General features: G+C 41.0%; 1 protein-coding gene across 3 annotated transcripts in view; it reads right to left on the minus strand.

The window, feature by feature from the left end:
* The window catches only part of LOC113662233 (phosphatase and actin regulator 1-like), a 62,524-nt gene continuing 43,714 nt past the window's right edge, over positions 1 to 18,810 (minus strand). For 2 of the 3 annotated variants that reach the window (XM_047809609.1, XM_027176965.2), the window contains exons 3-13: positions 16,794 to 16,874; positions 15,499 to 15,627; positions 14,969 to 15,172; positions 14,446 to 14,728; positions 12,051 to 12,244; positions 10,434 to 10,590; positions 8,325 to 8,380; positions 4,099 to 4,160; positions 3,032 to 3,172; positions 1,757 to 1,833; positions 1 to 1,364 (exon numbers count right to left, since the gene is read on the minus strand). In XM_047809609.1, coding sequence (XP_047665565.1) covers positions 1,349 to 1,364; positions 1,757 to 1,833; positions 3,032 to 3,172; positions 4,099 to 4,160; positions 8,325 to 8,380; positions 10,434 to 10,590; positions 12,051 to 12,244; positions 14,446 to 14,728; positions 14,969 to 15,172; positions 15,499 to 15,627; positions 16,794 to 16,874 — 1,400 coding nt within the window. In that variant the 3' untranslated portion in view covers positions 1 to 1,348. Of the gene's footprint in view, positions 1,365 to 1,756; positions 1,834 to 3,031; positions 3,173 to 4,098; positions 4,161 to 8,324; positions 8,381 to 10,433; positions 10,591 to 12,050; positions 12,245 to 14,445; positions 14,729 to 14,968; positions 15,173 to 15,498; positions 15,628 to 16,793; positions 16,875 to 18,810 lie in introns of those variants that run through there. The other variant, XR_007139682.1, reaches the window with a different exon arrangement.

An 18,810-nucleotide genomic window follows, 5' to 3' on the forward strand; every position in this document is an offset into this window, starting at 1 on the left:
TTAGAGTTCAGATAAAATTTAAGTTATATAAATAATAATAAAAAAAAATAAAAATAAAACAAAAAAAACCACATTGAATATTGGCTTTCAGAGTGGTTTAGTTCATTCTACAAGTTACAGCAATGTTAAAAAAAATTATAATAACAATAATAATAATAATAATAAACAAGATTACTGCAGATATTTCACAGGCGTATTATGACATTTCCTTACAGGCATAAAAAATATTGCTCAGTCTGATCAGCTTCAGAAATCAAAGTAATATCAAGTTGAACGTGGGGTAATATTTAGTGCACGTACGTGAACCTACAATCCCGTGATCCTACAAGCAGATGTGTGTGTGTTTCTGTTGGCCAAAAAAAAATAAAATAAAAAAAAAATAAAATAAAATACACGTATATATATATAAAAAAAATTTCCCTGGGCTTCGAACTGAGATTTGGGTTGAGCTATTCATCTTTAAGGAATAATAATAATAATAATAATAATAATAATAATAATAATAATAATAATAATGAGGAAAAAAATAGCAGGTTCAGAATGAAAAAAAAATCAATTAAAATAAAAAAAAAGAGACACTTCATATATAATCATGTACATGTACATCTGCATCCTCTGATCCGATCCCCTCGAGCAAGCCCTTCCTTTTTTAAATAAAGGTTTCCGTTCCTCATTTGTATAATAATGAATTTTACACGTTTAAAATATTCTACTCAATAATCCGTATAAACATAATGTACACGTGGCGAGAGCGCAAAGCGCCGTCTGAGCTCCGCCGCTCACAGTTTACTGCAGAGGTCCATAGAGTCTGTACAGTGTGTGTGTGTGTGTGTGTGTGTGTGTGTGTGTGTGTGTGTGTGTGTGTGTGTGTGTGTAACGGTTTTGGCCAGCAGAGGGCGCCAGAGAGACGACGCTCTAAACACGTATTTTCGTAGCTCGCACCATAAAATATCCCCCCATACTCCCCACCCCCACCCCCCCGAGCCGAAGTGCTCCAGCGCCACCTTCTGACCGCCCTGGAGAAGACGTGGGGGGGAAAAAGGGGGGGAAAAGAAAAAGGTGAACCAGAAAAATTTTTGGAGGAAAAAATAAACGAAAAAAATGATCAGAAACACAGATTTTCCCCCCCTTCTTACAGCGAAATTTCAGGCTGGTGAGGTTTTGGGGCGATGTCCTGGGTTTTTGTAAAAGGCATAAAATAAATATTTGCCCCTCCCTCTGTAGAACTTGGCTTTTTGTGTGATTTTCGTGCACCATCGATTTGACCAGCATTTGTGGTTCAGAGTGAACAAGAGGTCCAGACCCGGGAACTCTGGTCCAGTGTGGTCCGGTCCGGGTCTACACTCGTCTACGGCCTGTGAAACCTGCAGATAAATAAATCAGACACACAGACAGACGCGGAGACAGACGGGCACACACAGACGGAGACAGACGCACACACAGACGGAGACAGACGCACACACAGACACACAGTCTGAATCAGAGTGAAATGTTTTTCAGAATACATGCAATTAAACCAGAAAAGGGGGCGTGGCTTCCTGAGGTCTAACAGTTTCCTAATTTGCATATTCATACTTGGCGTTTCTGTGCCCTTTACTGCTGTTTAATCGTTTTCACCCCAATATGTTATCACCATGTCATGCAATTCTGACTGCAACTTGTGCACAAAAATATATTTAATATATTTGCTCAAAAGTCAGCGCACAATATACTCTTCCTTCAGTCCCCCATAATCCTCTTGTGCATCTCTCTGTACCTGGTTAAATGGCGACTGGATTCATGCACCTCCATCTCCATGCTCTTGTAATCGTTGAGCTCTTTCCGTATGGCAGCCTGAAAACAGACAGTCACACGGCCATGAGAGGAAAAATAGCTCTCTAATTGTAAAGCTATGTATCATTTATATCCCTGCCAAGAGATTTCATAAGAACACACACAAAAATGTACCGGTTCTGTCCTCAGCTCGCATCACCGCATTCTGAGCTTTATTATGAACGACACACAAAAATTATAACCTTTTAAAAAACCTAGATAGGAAAAAAGGATAAATTGGATAAGTGTAATTCAATCTAAATTAAATACATTTCATTAGAATTCTAATGAAAGGCAAATGTAATGCAAGTTAAATAGCTATTAATAAACATTCAATTCCACCGAATGTAAATTAGACATTAAATAAAAAAAGAAATTAATTAATTAATTAATTGATACGGATTTTACATTTGATTCCATTTGAAAATATTTTTAAAAACGGTATAAATTTAAACACGTGGAACTCGATGCCAGTCGGCGCTCACGGAGATGTTTCTACCGCCAACGTATTTAATCCTCCTCCTAATTCATTTCTACGCCAGAAATATCCTTAAAAGTAGATGTCAAACAGAGAGGAAGCAGTTGAAGGAAAGCTATAACCTTGCTGTAAACTTGACCCTGAGTCCATCAATTAAAATCGAATCTTGTTCAAGTCTTGGTTCTGGAGAGTCTGTTTCTGACCTTCATCCTGCTTGGATTAACTCCGGAATGTTCTCGGTTCACGTGCTTCTCATTGTGATAAGTCTATAGAAATCCAACAATAAAATCCCTCATTCTTAAAAGAACCCCCCCCCTCCAAAAAAAATCCATTTATCCGAACCTATTTTTTGTTGTTTGAAGAAAAAACAAACACCAGTCAGCTGCGGGTAACGTAAGCGACCGAGTGTCCTTCTGTGCAAGCGTCACTGCTCTATTCACACATGCTGTGAGTTTAAATCTGCCATTTTGCTCCCATCGCTGACGCAAAACGTTCCAACACCCTTGTTATGGAGGTACAAAGGGGAAACGTGGGAATAAAATGCTCACTGGGGCAATAAAACGGCTTAAATGCTCCACTGTCAGATCAGGGCACAGAGAAGAACTGGTTCAAACAAGAACGATGTGTACATAGTGATGATGCATAAACCTTGCAGAAAATACACACTCCATCCCATGTATCCATCCATCTCTGTAGCATTTGTTCTATACAGGTTAAGCTCCTGATTCTTACATACTGTACCTTGTCTGCAGCAGTGAGGCGTGTCCAGGGTTTATCAGCCCGCCGGTCGTAGTCCTGAGCGTCGGCTACTTCTACATAATCGCTGAAGCGGATCAGGATCTTGGCCTGCCGTAGTTCCTCTACTGTGGGCCTTTGGCTGAGCTGCAAGCGTAGAAGAGCGTAATGATCAGCGATCCGCTACAAGCAGAGCCTGCAACTCTTCATAATGCCTCATAGTGATTTTATAATGCTATGATACATAGTACAGCCTAGTTAAATATTTTATTTAGGAATAAGTAATAAAACAACAGAGAACGAAGCCCCGCCCACACAAACATGTTTTGGTCACCGATGAGGCTAACGGCGGGTTCAAATCACGTCGGAAAGACGTTATTGAACGTACATGAACTCCATGTAAATTTGCTGAAATTGAATGCTTACTCATCTCAAAAGACAGAAAAATCACCTGACATTGTAATTACGCCTTTCCAATTGGTAAATACTAACGGTCAAGGCTGACAGTAACATGGATGTTTTTACTCATATCCATTTTTTTAAAAGAAACGTTATTCGGCCTCTGATGGTCTGGGTTGCTAAGCAACGGCTCAATATCTCTCTAATAAATCTCCCAATAAACAAACCTGGTCACTAAAGACAAACAATTTATAAGATTGCTGATCAGGTTGTTTCTATGTTGTCTGTTATTTCTTAAAAACCTCAGTCTGCTCTCCCAGACGGAGACTGAATTAAGTCAAACCAGACCAGACAAACGCAAAACGTTCACAAAGACTTCCAGCAGAAGGCGGTCTGTTCTTTTCAGGTAAAGAAGAACAGAATATAATCATCTTTTGACTCGCTCCCTAAAAGCTCTTTGTACCAGAGGCAGTAATGTGTAATTCCAGATGAATCATCTGACATCAATAGGTGCTGAGTGAGACGCTGTAAGGGAAGAAACCGCTCGGAGACACGACGTCATTACTCGGTCAGAGACGACCTGCCATAAGCCACACTAGACTCTGGTGTCCGAGTTCAGACGAAACGTGAAACACTCCAAACGTGAAAGCGTGAAGTATGGAGCTGAATCTCACCTTGCGTGTGAGTCGCCGTTTGATTTCCCTTTTCTCCTCCAGCTCGTCCTGCTCATTCTGTGCTGCAGGAAATGAACAAAAAACAACAACATAAAGATTTATCCATCATTTTTCCCTACTGCCATTTCTCTCTATCCATCCTTCCTTCCTTCTATCAGTCCTTCCTTCCCTCCCTGTCTCCATCCTGCCCTCCTTCCATCCATCCATTCCTTCATCTGGCCTCCATCCTGCTCTTCATCCATTCGTCCTTGATCCGTCCATCCTCTCTACTTCTCTATGTCCATCTATCCATCCTTCCCTCCATCCCTCCATTCAACCATCCATCTATCCACCTTCTATGTATCTATCCTTAGATCCCCATCTCCATCAAACCATACCACCCTCCCTCCCTCTAATCCTTTCCATCCATCCATTCCTGTTTTTTTCTATCCATCCCTCTCCTGTCACAGGGAACCTAGCCTCTACCGAAATGGACTCAGGGCAGAAGGCAGGGTATACCCCAGGCTGGTGTACAGGCTGAGGTGGAATTCAAAACCCAAACATCAGAGGTGCAAGAAAAAGTGCTTTATAAAAATTATTAAGAAAGAGTTTGCTTACCACTAATGGCTACCAATGATGAAAATGCCTTGAGAAATTCTTTTCATCCCTGATCAACATGCTCTGAATGCTAAGCTAGCGCACACTTTCCTTTTTGAGAAACTAACAGAAAACTAGGCCAGTGGAGGACGTTCAAATTCAGCAAGACAAGAAAAAAAAGAGAAAAAAAAGCCAACAGTTTCCCTGAGCTCTCATCGCTGGACAACTTTTCGGCACGTTATCACGAGAAAAAAAAAAACTGCAGGCTGAAAATCGTCTGGAACATATCAGAAGGAGATTCTGCCTTTTGGCATCTGCAACGCACCCAGTATAAAAATAAATAATAAAAAAATAACTCCATCGTCCCACTGGATTTTGTGTTCGTATAAAAGGAGGGTTTTTTTATCCATATTTTGAAGAAGGAATCTGGGTCACTCTGTACTGCAAACACTTAAACTGTCCTTTACTTACAGAATAGACACTTCCCCAGAACCAGATGAAGCTATTACAGCAAACACTTCAATCTTTCTTTTGTGGAGAATGAAACTTTAAGATAAACCACTTTATCCTAAATCCATCAAGCGGACCTTTTTTTTTTTTACGTTATTGTGTCTAGATAAGTCATGAACTGCTTCGCACTGGGTCCACGTAACTTTGGGAAATTTCTTTCAATTCATGAGTTGCAAGAAAAATGAGCAAATATTCTGCACTACATTAAGACTCTTGCCGCAAAAGTTAACTCCCTGAAGCTTTAACCTAAAGCAACTTCCATTAAGAAAAGTGCCTGGATTTGAACGTACAACCTTCTGATTTGTAAAATCCTACCCAGACCCCCAGATCACCCGTTCCCCCGACAGCCAAAAACGGGTTCCTTAAATGGAAACACTGATTTTAAAGTGCTTTGTAAGAAAAAGCTTGCATTGGACCAATAAACACCTTCTAGTATGGAGCAGGAAGTGGAACTACAGTTTAGGAACCTATGTTAGTCTTAAAAACCACATAAGGTTCCTGTACAAAAAAACAAAACAAAAAAGGTTTTGCAGTAAAAACACATCATTAGATGCTTGAAATTAAGCAAACGGTATATTGTTAAAGTATTTTTACAACAGTATTTTGTTGACAGTCTTTTGACTATAGTTTTTATATAGTAAACTTTATTTTGAAACAAATCTGCAAAAGTAAAATTTTGTTAACAATAGTTTGCTAAAGGTATTTTGGCAATAATATGTTGACAACATTAAAGAGTATTTTGTAGACAGCATTCTGTTGACAGTATTTTGCCAAATGCGAATTTTGTGAATTTTATTTATTTATTTATTTTTTTTTTTTTTTACAGTATTCTGGAAAAAAACGTTTCTACAGAATTTTTGACAGTGGTTTGTTGACAGGAAACAGAGTACTGCTAAGGCTAATTTGATAATATTTTGAAAAGAACAGAATTCTGCAAAAGTATTTCATCAAAGATATTTAACTGACAATAGTTTGGTAACAAGAAACTTTTGCCGATGGTGTTTTCTTGACGGTATTTTGCTGACAGTATTTAGCTGAGGTATTTTGCTGAGGTATTTTTTTCCACAGTATTTTGCTGAGGTATTTTTTTCCACAGTATTTTGCTGAGGTATTTTTTTCCACAGTATTTTGCTGAGGTATTTTTTGGCAGAATTTTGCTGAGGTATTTTTGACAATATTTTGCTAAGGTATTTTGTTGAGGAATTTTTGAGACAGTATTTTACTGATGTATTTTTTCACAGTATTTTGCTGAGGTATTTTGTTGAGGAATTTTTGAGACAGTATTTTGCTGAGGTATTTTTTCCACAGTATTTTGCTAACAGTATTTTGCTGAGGTATATTTTGACAGAATTTTGCTGAGGTATTTTTGACAGTATTTTGCTGAGGTATTTTTGACAGTACTTTGCTGAAGTATTTTTTTGACAGTATTTTACTGAGGTATTTTTTCACAGTATTTTGCTAAGAGTATTTTGCTGAGGTATTTTTTGACAGTATTTTGCTGAGGTATTTTGTTGAGGAATTTTGAGAGTATTTTACTGAGGTATTTTTTGACAAGATTTTGCTGACGGTATTTTGCTGAGGTATTTTTTGACAATATTTTGCTGACGGTATTTTGCTGAGGTATGTTTTGACAGTATTCTGCTAACAGTATTTTGCTGAGGTATTTTTTGACAGTATTTTGCTGAGGTATTTTTTGACAGAATTTTGCTGAGGTATTTTTTGACAGAATTTTGCTGAGGTATTTTTTGACAGAATTTTGCTGAGGTATTTTTTGACAGAATTTTGCTGAGGTATTTTGTTGAGGAATTTTTGAGACAGTATTTTACTGATGTATTTTTTCCACAGTATTTTGCTGAGGTATTTTTTCCACAGTATTTTGCTAACAGTATTTTGCTGAGGTATACTTTGACAGTATTTTGCTGAGGTATTTTTGATAGTACTTTGCTGAAGTATTTTTTGACAGTATTTTACTGAGGTATTTTTTGACAGTATTTTGCTAACAGTATTTTGCTGAGGTATTTTTTGACAGTATTTTGCTGAGGTATTTTGTTGAGGAATTTTTGAGACAGTATTTTACTGAGGTATTTTTTCACAGTATTTTTCTGACGGTATTTTGCTGAGGTATTTTTTGACAATATTTTGCTGACGGTATTTTGCTGAGGTATTTTTTGACAATATTTTGCTGATGGTATTTTGCTGAGATATATTTTTGACAGTATTCTGCTAACAGTATTTTGCTGAGGTATTTTTTGACAGAATTTTGCTGAGGTATTTTGAGACAGAATTTTGCTGAGGTATTTTGAGACAGAATTTTGCTGAGATATTTTTTGACAGTATTTTGCTGAGGTATTTTTTGACAGTATTCTGCTGAGATATTTTGACTATTTTGCTGAGGTATTTTGACAGTATTCTGCTGAGGTATTTTTTGACAGTATTCTGCTGAAGTATTTTTTGACAGTATTCCGCTGAAGTATTTTTTGACAGCATTCCGCTGACCGTATTCCGCTGACCGTATTCCGCTGACCGTATTCCGCTGACCGTATTCCGCTGACCGTATTCCACTGAGGTATTTTTGACCATATTTTGCTGAGGTATTTTTGACCGTAGTTTGCTGAGGTATTTTTTGACAGTATTCTGCTGAGGTATTTTTTGACAGTATTCTGCTGAGGTATTTTTTGACAGCATTCTCCTGACAGTATTCCGCTGAGGTATTTTTTTTACAGTATTTTGCTGAGGTATTTTTGACAGTATTCCACTGAGGTATTTTTTGACAGTATTTTGCTGAGGTATTTTTTGACAGTATTCTGCTGAGGTATTTTTTGACAGTATTTTGCTGAGGTATTTTTTGACAGTATTTTGCTGAGGTATTTTTTGACAGTATTTTGCTGAGGTATTTTTTGACAGTATTCTGCTGTGGTATTTTTGTGCAACAGTAACCATTATTGTGCAATAGTACTTTGGTGATAGTAAACATTATTTTAAGACAGAATTAGAGACTGCCTTATATCTCCATTTGAGGGAGTTTCAGGAAAAAAGATGTGCATGGCATAAACAGGTGTTTTACAGCCGGGGGAAACTGAAGTCACACTTTTAGTCACACTTCAGGGAGTAAGCAGGCGATATCTATCATGAACACTCACGTTTCAGAATGTTTCGCTGCTCCAACTCCTCCGCTGTGGGTCTTTGGCTCAGTCTCCTGTGAAGCACAAACACACACAAACAACGTAAACAGTCAGAAGCTTACAGTGGACATACTACATACTGATGCATTGGTGTGAAATTTCACACTTGGCTGAAAAGACTAGCAAAGTGACAACAGGAATCTACAGCAGTTTGTACAGCAACATTCTTCCTCTTTTAAACCTGGGCAGCAATGTATCAGATAATTACTGAAACCTTGAATACAGTCTGTTAGAAAAGAAAAAGTTATGGCCTTCAGAACTGAAGTCATGGCAAGTGAACTGAAAGACAGCCAGAGGTGATAGCAATGGAGGGACAGCCAGCCAAGGTAGGGAGGGATAAAACGGATTAATGGATGGACAGAGGCTGGGATTAATGAACAGATGAACATGAATCCACCAAATGCAGGAATAGAGAAACGGCCAGAGGTAGGGACAGATGTGTCAAAAGATAGGAGGTAGAAATTGTTGGATGGACAGAGGTAGCCAGATGGCCAAAGTTAGGGAGGAACTAATAGCATGAAGAGGAGAGGAATGTTAGCATGAATAGAAAGGGACAGGTGAATTTGTGAAAGTAAAGATTGGAAAGCCTTGACAATAGATCCATCCCTGATAAATCCCATGATTGGAAAGCCTTGATAGTAAATCTTTTCCAGTTAGTTACCATGATTTGTACTAATTTGCACACCATTTGTATGACAGTGATGCACTGTTTGTGTTCAGTGGTCTGGTGTATATCTAGACAGCAAGACAGTTACACAACTGCTCTCACTGTGAAACCCAATGACGTAACGAGGTTACGCAAGCAAGACGGACCCGTAGTGACAGCTGCACGTTATGTGTCCTTAGGATAAAACAGTCCTTTACAATCCTCAGTGCACAAACCAATAATATACAGTCGCAATGAATGATGAATAATCGATACTAACCTTTAAAACATTTTAATAAAAGATATTCATTAATTATCAAGTCAAATAAACTAAATGTTAAAACATTATAAAAATATCCTATATTAAAAACATTACACAGTTTAATACAGATGTTCATACAGTTTAGGCGTTTAGCGCTGCCTTGACAATAAAATGTATTAGAGATGCTGAGCTTAACACAGCCAAGAAGGGCTGGATTTCACATCTGCAGTTGGCATTTTTTGCTATTATGCAGCTGTGGTGCTGGGAACTCTGTCCATCAGCATGTGCTAAATGATTTTAACATGTCTGGCCCTGATCTGGTTTATTTAGCAGATGCAGCAATGCAGCATCAGTCATCAGCGACTGCGGCTTCTGGAGCCGTTAAAGAGGAGAACATATTGTACAGCTTTAATCTCGTTTAGCTGGAAACAGTCAAGGACGCAGTGCAGCGGGGATGACTCAGAGAGAGCGAGAGCGAAATAGAGCACGCGTGCACGAGGGAGAGTGTGTGTGTGTAAGAGAGAGAGAGAGTGTGTGAGAGTGTGTGTGTGTGTGAGAGAGAGAGACAGTGAGGTATAGGTCATAAAGACAGAAATAGAGACACAGAGAGACATATACAGGGGGGAGAGAGAGAGAGAGACACTGAAATTAGGTCAGCTCTGTTGTAGTGTATTGAACAGGATGAAGCCGCACGAGATGCTGACAACCTTCATCATTCACTGGGCCATTTGCCCACTGACTCACTCACACACACACACGCACACACTCACTCCCTCATACATGTCCTCAATCTCCCTTGCAGACACTCTTTCTCTCTCGTTCGCCCACACACTCCCTCTCAATCTCGCATTTACACACGCACACCCCGTCTTTCTTGTGCACACACACCATTTCTCTCTCTAGTACACACACCCCAACACCATTTCTCTCTCTCTAGTACACACACACTTTCTCTCTCTACTGCACTCACATGCACCAGCTCGCTTGCACTTAACACCCAGCTAATAAAGCCTAACATTGCACAAATTGTGTGGAAAGCAGTTCAGTTTGCACCATAAAAAGAATTGCATGTTTATGTAGACTCGATTTGACAAATATTTTTGACACAGATTTGAACCCTTACAGTTTTCTTCTCGTGTGTGTACGTGTTTATTCTGACCGTGTGAGTTTGGAGCCGATCTGCTGTCTGGACTCGAGTCTCTCCTCATCCGTCTGCATGGGCAGGATGTTCTTCTCCTCCAGCTCCCGCTTAGACGGCCTGTTACTCAGCTTTATAGCCAGCGAGTCTTTTCTCATCACCTTCAGGGCTAAAGTATCTACACACAAACACACACACAGGAATCAGAACACAACATTCCTTGCTGAGAACCCTTCCTTCACCCAGAGTGCTGAACATCTCGTCCCTAAAGCACTCTGCTGCATGAGACGAGCTTCTCTCAGTTTCTTTAAACTCAAGCTCAATGAGATCTGACATCCGATCTAGCATCATTAACTTAATAAGGGTTAAGGGCCTTGCTCAGGGTGGCAGCTTGGTGTACCTGGGATTCAAACTCACAACCTTCCGATTGGTAGTCCAGCACCACTAGGCTACCACATATCAGTTAAATATATTATCAATATGGTAACAGCTCATTTGTTGCGTCTTGTACGATGGACATTCTGAACAATTTGCTGCCCGCTATAATGTGTGAAAGAACCAGAACTATGAAGGACATCGCGATGTGGTAGAAGAAAAAACCCTAATCAACTGTTCAATACGTGTTAGCCTCTAGATCACATAACAGGTAACATGGAGGGGAGTGACATCTGCTCCACGCAGACTCTCCACTGGTGTCCCACAGGACTCAGTACTTGGTCCTATTCTTTTCTCCCTGTATATTCACTCTCTTCACTATTGGTGAAGTTTTTTCCTCACACAGGTTCTCTTACCACTGCTGTGCCGATGATATACAACTTATATCATCGTGGATGACTGCTCATCAGTTAAAGCTCAATCCTAGCAAAACTACAATATGATCTCACAATATCCTTGCACAACAATCTGATCTCCCCTTCAGTCACAGCTCGTAACCTTGGGGTTAACATGGACAATCAACTGTCCTTTTCCTCTCATGTTGCTTATGTGACTCGCTCAGGTTGGTAGCTTCTCTACAACATTAGAAGGATTCGGCCATTTTTGTCCACACAGGCTGCTCAGGTACTTTTTCAGTCTCTTGTCATATCAAGACTGGATTACTGCACCTCACTGCAGGCAGGTCTTTCTATGAACGCAATTCGTGCTCTGCAAATGATCCAAAATGCAGCTGAATGACTTGTTTTCAATCTGCCTAAGTTCTCACATACCACCACACTGCTGCGATCCCTACACTGGCTTCCGGTAGCTGCACACATTAGATTCAAAACAACAATGCTGGACTACAAAGCCAAAAATGGACCAGCTCCCTCTTACCTCAAAGTCCTTATCACTCCTCACACTGCACCTCGCTCCTTCAGAGCTACCAGCACTGCTCGACTGGTCCCACCGTCTATCCAGGTAAGAATACTACAAGACTCTTCTCTGTTCTGGCACCAAGGTGGTGGAATGAACTTCCCCTAGAGGTCCTGACAGCTGAGTCACTGGCTATTTTCAAACTACGGTTGAAGACCTGCTTATTCGTGAAACAGTTCCACTAGCATTTTCCTCCCTGTTTGTAATATATAAAATTTTTGTACGTCGCTCTGGATAAGGGCTTCTGCCAAAAGCTGTAAATGTAAGTCATTTTTAATCTGGACTCACTCGTGAATAGCGAGTCGTCGTCCTCGTCGTCGTCCTCCTCGTCTTCTTCCTCCAGGTCTTCCTTGTACATACTGGGTAAGTCCTCGTAATCTGACTCACTGGGCATGTTCTCTTTATCGTCCTCACACTCGATCACCACTGTGGGCACCGGTCTGCTCTCCAAAAGACCACACTGCCCAGAATGCAATGCTGAACTGAGGGGTGGAGAGAGAGAGAAAGAGAGACACACACACTTATTATTATCTCTTTTATTATCTATATGTATTAGTTAAAAAAAAATAAATAAATAAACAAATACATGACACTACAGATGTTTAACCTGAATCCCTGATCATCAGGTTCGCATAAGAAGTTTACATGATAGAAATCTTTGACATTGTTAAAAATGCTGTCAACATCTTTCAAGCCTGAGGCGAAGCTGGTGAGGAAAAACTCCCTGAGATGAAACATTAAGAGGAACCAGACTGCGAAAGGGATAGAACTGTTTTTTTTTCCAGACTGAAGCAGTAAGCTGTAGGAGCAACCATGTCATGTTCAGAGACCTTTGGCCTTTTTTCCTGCATTTCCTTCTTCGTTCGAGCTTCTTCTGATTATTCATAATCACGTAGCTGTGTCATCACTTCCTCTACAACTTCAGATAAAAATAAGATTCTTTACTGTTTCTGTGCATAGTCAAATTAAAGGTGGGGTCTCTGTTGTTTGAAAGCCAAATGTTGACATTTGAAATCACTAAAACAAACACGCCCCTAACCCACCCCTGTATTGATAGCTCCGCCCACACTCCTTCAGTTCTCTCCAGCGCTGGAAAGCTGATCCTATATTAACACGTCCTACTTCTTGTCTTATCGTAAGCCTTTCTTCGCTTTCGTTCTTTGTTTTTATCCTCCATGTCAATGTTAAAACCGTTTTCTGCTAATGTCACACATGCGCACTGAACACTCCCTCCACCCATATTGACAAGACACGCCCCTTTCTGCTCATTGGCTACATGTTTGTTTTGATTTTTGTTTTGTTTGTCATCCCGACTCAGTTTTCTGAAGCACTTCTCAAACAAAGGAGACCCTACCTTTTTAAGCATGCAAATAAAATCCCCAAAGATATATTGTAAAACAATAAAATTCCCCTCTGATCAACCCATAAAAGCTTTATGTTTAATCTAGGAGGAAAAAAGTATTGCGACTCTTCCAATTAGGTTAGACCCGTGACTGAGGTTCCTGTTGCAGTTTATTTTCTGGAAAAGAAAATAATGACAGGGAAAAAAAAACATTTGGAGACACACTGAAGTGTAGGATTTGATCTCTGGTCCTGAAAGCTACAGTATAAGAGAGAAAGGCTTTCTGATTTATCTAGTTAAAAAATTTGAAAAAGTTCTTATAGGTTAAAAAATTTTTTTCAAGAAATACAAACTGCTCCTTTAAAGCTTTATTTCACCTCATCTGGATTTGGTCATGTACGAAAAACTGATACGCTTTTCTCGAAAATTTAAATGAAAATAAACAGAATAAAACTCCACACAGCAGATTTAGAGAAAGCGATCGGCTCTGAGAGACGACAGGGTTTGTTTCAGAGCTGCAGAATCTTTGAGGAAAGGAAAACGATGTTTAGCCAAAATGGATCTCCGGTCCGTTACGTAACAGACACAAGCTGTGGCCGGCTTGGCATCGGGAAGAGACTGGCAGCGCTAGAACTCTGTCCCCATGCCAAACGCAATGCAGGAAGTGAACACAGGGAGAGAGAGAGAGAGAGAGGGAACGGAGAGAAAACGGAGAGAGGGAACGGAGCAAGAGGTAGAGGGAGAGAGAGAATGGAGAGAAAACGAGAGGTGGTGAAAGTGGGACATGGAGTCGGGGATGAGTGTGTTAGCCTGCTCTGTATCCTGTGTAACCTTTCACATGCTCTCCAACTGAATGCTACTACACCACAATGCTCTGATGCTAATACAGCTAGCCGTTCAGCTACAGAGCAGCTCTGACTCGATCTTATTATTCTGTATTATACAAGACTAAATGGAGGCAGAGCACATCCTTCACACTGTTTAAGTTAAAAATGTGATGCTAAGCTTAAGTTTTAATGAAGGGTTCTCACAACTAGCCGTTTATTCCCTCCGCAAAAATAACGTCATTTCTGCTTGTTCGTCTCAACAGAACACCTGATTAGTGCAGACTGCTTTATTAGCGTGTTTTATTTACTTTTTTACTCGGAGATTAAATGCTTTTGTCCTTCATGGAGGTCATCATGCATGGTTTAATGTTTCTATCTACTAAAAACCCAGGATATCATATAAGCTAAGATGAATATGATTCCTGAATATTTTGTGCTAGGTTCAAGCCTTGTGCTGGATTTCTGATAACATCTGGCAACCCCGACTCTATCGTCTCAGCAGCCTCACACTGACCTCTCGAGCCTCTGTATGGACAGCGCCAGCGTCTTGTTGAGCTCCTCGATGATGCGGCTGGGGACGCTGCCGTACTGCAGCTGGTGCGGGTGTCCGTGATGCCCCCCCAGGCTGCCGTGGTGCATCATGGAAGTGCACTTCCCAGGGTAGGTGGCGAGAGGGCTCGGGGACGAGACAGGCAGCTCCAGACCTCCAGATGGCACGCAGATCATCACTTTCTTAGGAGGAAGAGGAGGAGAGTGTTTGCCCTGAACACAGGGCAGCTTCAGGGTCTGACATGGCTCTGATCAAGAAGAAAAAGGAGAGGAGGAAGATCAACAGACATCAGGTGATGCATCCGAGTGAATTGACGTGAAGTGCCATATTCAGTCACAAGAAGAAGAAAGAAGAAGAAGGAGAAATGTATGAAGGATGAAGAAAAGGAAGAAGAAAGGCTTGTCCCTAACCACATCCCACACACAAACCCTTCAGGATCAGGGGTTAAAGGAAAGCTGTGGTCATGTGACCCAGCGCTCTTCCTCACCTATGCTGTGGTTGATCTGCCGTGTAAAAGGCTTGGGCGGCAGAGCTGGCGGCTGCTTGTGGAAGAGCGCAGCTTTCGCAGAGTTCTCCTGAACCTCACCTGCAAAAACCACAGATTTCTTAGCAGGCAGAACCAGGGACGACTTCAGTGACTGGTCCTGAGGACAAACACTGCCTTCCATGGAGGCCCGGAATTCCAGAGGAGCTGCAGGAAATGAAGAGATACATCTTGTGTTAAGAAGAAGAAGATGATGTGTCAATACTGCTGAAGTATACAAGACAAAGATTTTCTTACAATATATATTTGTAATTAAACAAGGAGCCATTGTCCTCGGTTCATTATGCTTCACAGAAATCTGGGAACCTTCGGACTCTAGGAACATTTTGTAAAATCAGGACTGAACAATTATTTTTTATTCGTTTAATCTAAACAGTGGATCGAGGCACTGAGAGGATTTGAGCACATTTGGACAGTTTACTTTCTTTCCCCATGCTTTTTTTTTTTTTGCAGCTTTAGCTCCTCCCACTCACCCGCCCCGTGGCCGTCTGTCAGTCCCTGCATTAGCAGCTCAGTCGCTCGGCTGCTCTCTAAAGGGTTGGGCGTCGCACACAAACCATTCTCCAGCCTCACCTCCTGCTTCACTACAGCCATCCTTGAGTCTGCGTATGTGAGAGAGAGAGAGAGACAGAGAGAGAGAGAGAGAGAGAGAGAGAGAGAGAGACAAGGGGGTGTGAGTTAGAGGGGTAAAAAGTGAGAGAGAGCGTGAGCATCACTGAACTGCTCTTTCATAATCACACACTATTTACACACACACACACACACACACACACACACACACACACACACACACACACACACAAACACACACACACAAACACTTCTTAGATGACTAAAAACTAGCAGCCAATCTTATATGCAAATGATTCACAGACGGATGAAAAAATAATAAATAAATAAATAAATAAAGAATCCCTACAATCCGCTAAATCCGATACTACTTTGTGACTCTGAATTGTGAATCTTTGCAAAAAGAAGTATGAATGAGAATTGTCAAAATACAACACCATACACAAGATCTCCAGATCTGCTCGTTGCTATAGAAACAAATAACAGGGACTTGGAAGGTCCGCATGCCAAATAAATAAATAAATAAATAAATAAATAAATAAATAAATTGAAGTCTCATCTGACTCCTAGTAAAATTTTCAAGCCAATAAAACCGAAAGCTCTACTGAGATAAGATTAGTTTATTATCAAGTAAACTACAGGAAAACTTTGTCTCCTCAATAATAATAATTAAATAAATAAAATAAGAACAAATGTGTGCATCCAAGCTAACATACAGAGACAGAACCTTCTGCATTCTATCGAGTAGCTACTGCATTCGATTCACTACCTACCCCATTCGATTCACTACCTACCGCATTTGTCGCAGTATTACTGCACTTGATTCACTACCTACCGCATTCGATTCACTACCTACCGCATTTGTCGCAGTATTACTGCACTTGATTCACTACCTACCGCATTCGATTCACTACCAACCGCATTCAATTCACTACCAACCGCATTTGTCTCAGTATCACTGCTCTTGATTCACTACCTAGCACATTCGATTCACTACCTACCGCATTCGATTCACTACCTACCGCATTCGTCTCAGTATTACTGCATTCGATTCACTACCTACCACATTTGATTCACTACCTTCTGCATTCGATTCAGTACCTAGTGCATTCGCTTGAGCAGTTGCCACATTTGACTCACTGCCTTCTGCGTTTGATTCATCAGTGCTGTTGTATACGAATCTTATGAACGTGCTCACCTTTCTCAAAGATCTCCTTCAGCACTCCCCGTTTGATGAGCTCCTCCCGGCTCTGCCTCGCCGACATCTCCCTCTCCAGAGCTGAGGACAAAAACACTAAGATTTATTTAGATGCTTAAGAAATATTACCCAAATTCCCCACATGGCTCCATACCGGATACATCATATTCATGATTTCAGACACTTTACGTGTTAGTATAAACTTGTGTTATTGTCAGAGCTGCTGTTCAACATCTTCTGACCAATCAGATTAGCCAGTGGATTACAAATAGATTTTTTTTATTAATAATAAGACCTGGGATTGATTTGCAGGCAAATCTCCAAAGAAAGCTGAAAAAAAAAACCTTCCAGTCCAATCCTTTTTTTTTTATTCGACACACAGAACACATTTTGACAGAACAGATAACAAACACGGGAACAGTTTTATTCATTCATTCATTCATTCTCGGGTCACGGGGAGCCTGTGCCTATCTCAGGCGTCATCGGGCATCGAGGCAGGATACACCCTGGACGGAGTGCCAACCCATCACAGGGCACACACACACTCTCATTCACTCACACACTCACACACTACAGACAATTTTCCAGAGATGCCAACCAACCTACCATGCATGTTTTTGGACCGGGGGAGGAAACCGGAGTACCCGGAGGAAACCCCCGAGGCACGGGGAGAACATGCACACACAGAAGGCGGAGGCGGGAATCGTACCCCCAACCCTGGAGGTGTGAGGCAAACGTGCTAACCACTAAGCCACCGTGTCCCCCGGAAGAGTTATCAAAATGAACAAGTGCTTCAGGGCATCTGGATGAAATGTGTGTTTATCCTCCAACAGCCGCAAACAACAACACTTACCATCACGCTATTTCTGTCGTTTTTATGGTCAGTGTGACGTGACAGAGAATTCATTCTCTGCATTTGACCCATCCAAAGTGCACACACACAGCAGTGAACACACACACAGCAGTGAACACACACACAGCAGTGAACACACACACAGCAGTGAACACACACACAGCAGTGAACACACACACAGCAGTGAACACACACACAGCAGTGAACACACACACAGCAGTGAACACACACTCGGAGCAGTGGGCAGCCATTTATGCTGCGGCGCCCGGGGAGCAGTTGGGGGGTTCGTGCCTTGCTCAAGGGCACCTCAGTCATGGCCGGCCCGAGACTCGAACCCACAACCTTAGGAGTCTCGGGCCGGCCATGACTGAGGTGCCCTTGAGCACCTCAGTCATATTTCTCAGTCATATTTCTGTCGTTTTTATGGTCAGTGTGTGGACGCTCACAGCTCTGAGTTTCTGCTGTATGGAGCAGTGGGTTTTTAGGGCTTCAAGCAGAAGCAGTGAGACCCAAATGTTATTGCTTAAATATTTTATTAAATATTCTGCACTAAAACTGATCAAGCAAACCAAACTATAAAGGCCTGTACATCCATTTATCCATCTCTAGATCTCCATCCATCTATTCAATCCCATTTACCAACCCATTACCCATCTATCTATATCAATCCATCTCCATACATGTACATTCATGCCATTTATCCAGAGACTTACATTATATACAACTGAGCAATTGAGGATTAAGGGCCTTGCTCAGGGGCCCAGAAGTGGCAGCTTAGTGGACATGGGAATTGAACTCACAACCTTCAGATTGGTTTTGCAACACCTTAACCACTAGGCTACCACATCCATCCATCTATATATCTGTCCATTTCTCTATCCATCTATAGCCATCCATATCTTCCCATCTATTAATCCAGTTCTATAAGTACATCTATCCATCCCCATCTATCCACCCATGTCTATCTTTATCTATTCATCCGTCTATAAATCGATCTTTCTATCCATCTCTATATACTTCTAGCCTATTTTGCACTAAAACTGATCATGCAGACCAAACTATAAAGGCCTGTACATTCATTTATCCATCTCTAGATCTCGATCCATCTATTCAATCCCATTTACCAACCCATTACCCCATCTATCTATACCAATCCATCTCCAT

This window comes from Tachysurus fulvidraco, chromosome 1 (assembly GCF_022655615.1).
Source record: "Tachysurus fulvidraco isolate hzauxx_2018 chromosome 1, HZAU_PFXX_2.0, whole genome shotgun sequence".
In the NCBI taxonomy this organism is placed as follows: Eukaryota; Metazoa; Chordata; class Actinopteri; order Siluriformes; family Bagridae; genus Tachysurus; species Tachysurus fulvidraco.